The 7,105-nt window shown below is 35.5% G+C and overlaps 1 protein-coding gene across 1 annotated transcript; it reads left to right on the top strand.

Moving 5' to 3' along the window:
• Positions 1-5,720: 5,720 nt before the first annotated feature.
• LOC131857439 (uncharacterized) lies at positions 5,721-6,662 on the top strand. The gene has a single exon (XM_059210034.1). The coding sequence runs from the start codon at positions 5,721-5,723 to the stop codon at positions 6,660-6,662; it is 942 nt and encodes a 313-aa protein (XP_059066017.1).
• Positions 6,663-7,105: the final 443 nt, after the last annotated feature.

Here is a 7,105-nt window from a genome sequence, read left to right as displayed (position 1 = left end):
ATGACCTTGAACTATATTACTTTTGGAAATTATTTTATTGACGAAGGCAAATACACAACAAAAAGGGGGTGCTGGTGTAAGGCACATAGAAGAAGGAGAGAAGCCACTGTACGGGTGACCCTAGTCATCGTACGACTACCAAGCCACCATACGGGAGACCCTAGTCACCATACAGGTGACCCCAATCACCATACGGGTGACCCTAGTCACCATACGACTACCAAGCCACCATACGGGTGACCCTAGTCACTGTACAACCCCAAGACACGGGTGACTCCTAGTCATCATATGGCCACCCAGCCACCATATGGGTGTCCCTTCCACCATACGGTAGATCAGCCTTTTGGCACCGTACAAGTCTAGAACATTACAGTGGTATCAGAGCCAGGTTATTCAGCTAGCCTATCAGGAGAATCATGACATCGAATGAAGGATTGATAGATGTGATGAAGGAGTTAAGAAGTCAACAAGAGCTTTGCCAGATCCTCGCTAGAAGGCTTGCCATATGTTCTCTATCCCATATTTTGGCAGATTGGAAGGAACATTTGTTGGTTGAATACTCCAAGAATACATTCGCGTGTGAGCTAATGGATGGTCAAATGTAGGATGATAGATACAAGGTGGTTGACAACATCATTTACTACAAGGACAAAATCTATTTGGTGCCCGAGTCCAAGATGAAGGAAAGAATTGTAAAAGAAATGCACGATTCTCCCGTAGTTGGACACCCGGGATACTTGAAAACCTACAGACAAGACTGGGAGAGGTTTTCCTAGAAGGGACTTAAGAATGACGTTCTACAGTACGTGCAGAAATGCTCCACCTATCAGCCAATCAAATCTGAGAACACCTTACCCACTAGACTGCTGCAACCATTGCCAATCCCTGACCAGAAATGGGATAGCATCTTGATGGGTTTCATTACTGGAATTCCCCTAGTGCAAAGAAAGGATTGCATCTTCATCATGGTAGATCGTTTGACCAAGTATGCCCATTTCTTTTCCATCTCCATCGGATACCAAGCAGCCCAAGTAGCCAAGTGGTTATTCTGTGAGGTATTCTTCCTGCATAATCTTCCGCAGAACATAGTGAGTGACAAGGATTCTGGAACACCACAGTGGTATGAAGAACATGCGACAAACATGAGCATTACTTTTTAGGAAGAGCAACATCTACATGAGAAGAACCTGTTGTACATGAGTTTTGAGATTCCAGACCACCATGGGAAAATGACTTATTGGCATGATGGCATGATAGCTTGGGATTCGGGCATTGATGTGTTTGATGATTTATTTCAGTGGGATCCTGATGACTCTAGGCAAGACAACATTTATATTAGAATGGAGCAGTGGAAGTTGGAGGGAGGTTTACTCTTCTCATGTACTTCCATGTGTGGGCACATGGTCATGTTGCGGCATGGAGATTTCAGTTATGGCTATTTGTGTGCGTGCTTGGTTTGGGACCCTGGATCTCTACAGTGGGAAAACCATTTAATGATGGATTGCTTGAGGGCAAGCAATCTTTGGGCAGTGAGGATTTGTAATGTCCCCAATATAATTAAATAATATTAATTATTGTATGGCCCTAAATTTAATAATAAAATCTGTCGGGTCCCCTTTTTTATTTTATTAGTTAAGTTATGTTTGTGTCAGCCCGTATGTAACCCTTCAGGAATTTTCCCAAAGCCCATATTTATGGTCGAGTCTGTCATAGTTGTAGGCATGCAAATTTTGATATTTTTCTCTCTTGTGCAAATTCTTGTTGGAGTTCTGGTTTTTTCCATTTCAGAGGTGAAAGACCCTCCCTATTTGGTATCCGTAGTTTTGGTGGGACTCATCCCTCACCCTATTCTGCTCTGTTCTCAATTCGACATTATTGAAATCTGAAGTATTATCATTATTAATCTGAAGTGTTATCTTGCCCTGGTTACTTTTTGTTCATCATTTCTTCTCGACACAACACACCATCTCTGTGACCTTGAACTATATTACTTCTGGCAATTATATTATCGATGAAAGCAAATACACAGAAAAAAGGGGGTGTAGGTGTAAGGCACACGGAAGAAGGAGAGAAGCCACCCTACGAGTGACCCTAGTCATCGTATGGCTACCAAGCCACCGTACGGGAGACCCTAGTCATTGTATGGGTGACCCCAATCACTATATGGGTGACCCCAATCACTGTATGGGTGACCCTAGTCACGGTACGACTACCAAGCTACCGTACGGGTAACCCTAGTCACTGTACGACCCCAAGACACGGGTGACTCCTAGTCACCGTACAACCACCCAGCCACCATATGGTAGATCATCCTTTTGGCACTGTATAGGTCCGAAACATTACAGAATAGTATAAAGGAAGGAAATCATTGGAGATCTAAGATCATTGCAATTAGAATTGGGTGAACTCACAAAGCTGGTTCCCACTTTTTGGTACATCCTGATTTTTGCTAAAATCATACATTTTTTGGAAAATATAATGATTTAAGCTTTAAGAGGTCCCATTTGAAGTAATTAATTGAAGAGAGTTAGATCAAAGGCTCTTAGATCAAAATTTCTTTGATAGAACCTCTCTACTTCTAAATCATACTTGCAATGGAGTCTCCTTTGCATGTATCAAATGTTGATAAAAAACCAATTTTACATTAGCCTTTGAGGGGTAAAACGAATTCATTTAGAAGTTTTGTTTTCTTAAGGATTTAGTCCTTATTATAAGCTTTCCAAATAGTATAATTTTTAGTATATTTAATTTCATTAATATATTTTTATTTTATTTTTTATGAATGTAGGTTTTTCACCGAACATGAACTTCTTTGTTTAATGCATTGGGAAAAATAGTAAAAAAATTCTAAAAAATTCTAAAAAATATCTATGTACTAGGTATTGATGTCTTCTTTCTAACAAAAAAAAAACAATTGAATTTTGATATATATAGAACAAGTTATGTGTTCAAACGTACACCTATATCTAAATTATAATTAGTCGGACTTCAAAACTTAATAAAATAAAAAATATTCAACATATCACTATCAAACCAATTGCATTCCCTAGGTATTGATGTTACAAACCAAAATTTAAAAGAGATAAGTTTTTATCATTTATAGAAAAAAAGTTATATGTTTCGGGATGCTCATCACTCTTAAAAAAAATTGTTTGCTATAAAAAACTACTTTTGAGGGAGATGGAAAAATCAATAAAATTTTATTCAAAAAAAATTGAAAAAACTATATTTAGAATCTACAAAAAAGATGTTACAAATCACTATTTTACATCATCTTCAAATTATTAACAGTTTAAAAGTTATAGATGTCAAAAAGTGAATATTTTTTGCAAAATGTTCATCTAAGTGTCAAAGTTGGTCAAAAAGTGGGAACCAGTATTGTGAGTTCACCCAATTGGAGAAGATTAGCACTGATCATATCAAACTTGATTCAAATTTCAGAGGTAGGCTCTTAAAAAAGTGATAGCTTGTTTTATAATTAAAGAAAAGAACAAAATTATATTGAGAGTTGTTTATTTTAGATCATTAGTGAAGAAAAGAGTTTAATTTTTGAATTAGTTTCTTGCATTAGAAGACATAATGATTATTTGAAATTTCATTTGAATAAGCCATTAAGGTATGTACAATTTGAATTATCATCTTATTTAATGATTGTCATGGTAAATTGCTGAATTCATTTAGTTGAATCCATAGATCATGGAAAACATCTATTAGTATCGAGAAAAGAAGCAGATAGTCAAAAACATGTGGAAAAATAGAGAACTTATGCATTCTAAACTTAGAAATTTGAAACCATAAGATGTATGATTACGCTATTTAGATTTTATGAGAAAAGATAAAAGAATGTGTACTCATAATTTCTATTTCTGAATTTTACTTTATCTATATGCTAAATATGCATACATGTGTTACACCTTCTTATTTTTTTTTATTCTTATCCTTCATTTGTTTAAAAAGATAGAAGCAAAAGATTGTATTCTTAATAGATGTATTGGTTGTAAACAAAAGATTGTTTCTTCTATATCTATTTAGCAAAAGATTGTTTCTTCTATATCTATTTAGCAAAAGATTGTCTTCTTGTATATTCATTTTTTTTTTGAATACCATAGAAACAATAGGAAAGCTAGATATGTTTGTGTTTGTGGGAAAGTTACCTTCTAGGACGAGTGCCAAATGTGAAATTATAGAGAGAATAGTTTGCTTTTCCAAACTATATTTTATTGTTATGCATGGCATTATACTCGACCGAGTAACTTATTGACCATTGAAATAGATGGATATATTTTATGCTCTCTACCATATCCTTGATTGATCTTGCTTGTTTCTTTATGGAATTAGAAAATTGAAAATGCATGTATCATTCTAGGCATGCACCAGATTCCATCTTGTATATTGAATTCTTCTTGCTAAGTAATTTGTGCAGGGTCGGGTATTCTTGATTGACCAAGAATTTTGGGGAAGTGTAATCTTCAAGGTTGGGTGGAAAAAGCACCCGAATCTTGTTTTCATCTTCATTCTAAAGATTGCATTGAAGATGGCTTTGTATTGAAGATCAATGGATGCATCTCATCCTTTACATTATATTTTTCTTGTTATTTGAATGTAAGGCATTGGAAAGTCCTAAGTTTTGTATGTAGATATGAGTGAGATACTACTCACAAATTCTTATTGAATAAAGAATCTTTATCTCTTTTTAGAAATATCGTGTTTATTATGAAATCAATGGAAGGATCATTTAGAACTAAGGATGGAATAGTGGAAGTAAATAGACTTATTAAAGGAATTATGAGTTTATCTAAGAATAAAGAGTATTTCATTTTATAATTAAATTTAGAATGTTTTACGTCTTTACAATTCACTATTGTTTGACCTAAGTCATATTTGTTTACCGTTGTGATATAACTAATTTACTTATATTGAAATAAAGATACTTTTGAATTATTCATACTAATGAAACTTAAATTAATTCCAATAACATTTAAAATATATAAAGATATGTAACTTGAACTATTTTAAAATACATTTATACCAAAACATTTTTGTCTCTATACCAATCACACTAATTAACAAGGCTGAAGTGTAGTGAAGTTCTTGCCAAATGTTAGCAACTATTTTGTTATAAAAGTGTAGGATACCAAATAATTATAGAGATATGTATAAGAAACATGCTATATATTGGTAAAGATGTGGACAAAATTTACAACATAATTGTCACAAAGTTTGCATGCATTGCTAGTGTCTCTATGTCTTGGTTTTAAAATTGTAATGTTATGGTTATGGTGATATTTGTTTGTTATTGTGATATAATTAATTTACTTAATATTTAAATAAATGTACTTTTAAATTATTTATACCAATGAAATTCAAATTAATGCCAATATTTGTAAGTCTTTAACATTTAAAATATATCAAGATATGTAGCTTGACCTATTTTTAAATACATTTATATCAAAACCTTTTTGTCTCCATACCAGTCACACTAATTAATAATAAATAAAACTTAATAGGTAAGATATCTCTCAAAATAAATAATCAATAAGTTTAAGATAACGCTTAGGGTAGGGTTCCAGGTGGTTCAGGGGAGGGTTTCAAGTGATGCTTTTGGGGTCCCTGGTGGACTCCTTCTAGGTTCACAGGGAGCTGGCTCAAGATCCCCAAGATCTGATGGCTCTAAAGGAAACCAAGGTGATGTGGATTTTGAAGATGGTGGGGACCCAAAAATGGGTTTTCAAGTGGACCCAGGGGATGGGTCACAGGCTTCTCGAGGTCTTGTCATGGGGGCAACGAAACGGGCCTGTTTGAATGGAGCCACGAATAATTGTTGGGCTGCATTATTTGGGGTTAAGTTGATTGGAAAGTCCTCTTTTCCACCTATTTCTATTACTTGTGATAAGGCTAGTGGAAAGGTTGCTTTGTCTATCCCAGACCAGGTGATTGATCACAACGTCGATGTTATGGCACTCACCCTTGTTGGAAAGTTCACGAGACCTAGACACAACATAGACTCAGTTAGGGTCTTTGTTAGTCAAAGGTGGAAGATTAAAGGGCAAGTTGAGGTTTCAGCTCTCCCTCAAAGTTTTTTCTCCTTTGCATTCTCATGTGTTGAGGATATCATGACTATTCTTTGTGTTTGTCCATGGATTATGGGGAGATCCTCCTTAACCCTTAAGAAGTGGAGTCTGAATATGGATATGTTTGATGCCTTTTTTGAAACCATTCTTGTATGGGTTAAGCTGTCAGGGCTTCCGTTGGAATACTGGCATGAAGATATTTTTAAGGGCATTGTTGGAGTGTTTGGTGAACTTCTATCGATTGACCCTATGACGATGGCTACGAAAAGAATGGTCTATTCTAGGATTTGTGTGGGGGTTTCTAGATCTAAGGATATTCCTTCGTCAGTTGAGCTGGTGTCAAAGTTGGGAATGCTAGTTCAAACTATTGAGTTTGAATCATTACCTTTTATTTTCTTCTTGTGTAAAAAGGCAGGCCATTGGGCAAAGAAATGTCCTCAGAACCCTAAGATGGATTCTAATAAAGGAACTAATGTCTGGAAACCCAAAATTGTGGAAGATGATACCCAGATTAAGATTGGTGGTTTTGTGCACCAGAAAGGGCTTGATGGAAGCCACGAAACCAATAACATGGCCAAAATGATGAGGTGAAAGTAATAAGCCAGGAGGAATATAACAGAGAAAGTATTCATGGTGATCAAAACAATGAGGCCAATGACATAGATCTAATGATCACATCTTTGGAGGGTCCTGATCAAGTGGAAGAGGAGATAACTAAGGAAAATGTGATTGTTGAAAAGGTTGAAGAACAGGTTTTGGTGGAAGATTTGGAGGAGGGATAACTTTCACTAAACCCCAATAGATCCAAGGATATGGAAGAATGCTCTTTCAAAGATCGGCAATCTTCTCCAGTTATTGGATCATCATTTGGAACTCTTGAGTTCAATGAGCTAAAGAAGACTCTAGAGGATGAATCTTCGTCACAACACTCTACCTATAACCTCCCTGACTTTGATCCAAATATTGTTATTCTGGATACCCTGCAGTCCCTGAAGATTGACAGTTGTATGGGTTTAGAAGGACTTGACTTTGAT

The sequence above is a fragment of the Cryptomeria japonica genome, chromosome 1, assembly GCF_030272615.1.
Source record: "Cryptomeria japonica chromosome 1, Sugi_1.0, whole genome shotgun sequence".
NCBI classification, from domain to species: Eukaryota; Viridiplantae; Streptophyta; class Pinopsida; order Cupressales; family Cupressaceae; genus Cryptomeria; species Cryptomeria japonica.
Note: the sequence above shows the minus strand (reverse complement) of the source record. Positions and strands in the feature narration are given on the sequence as shown.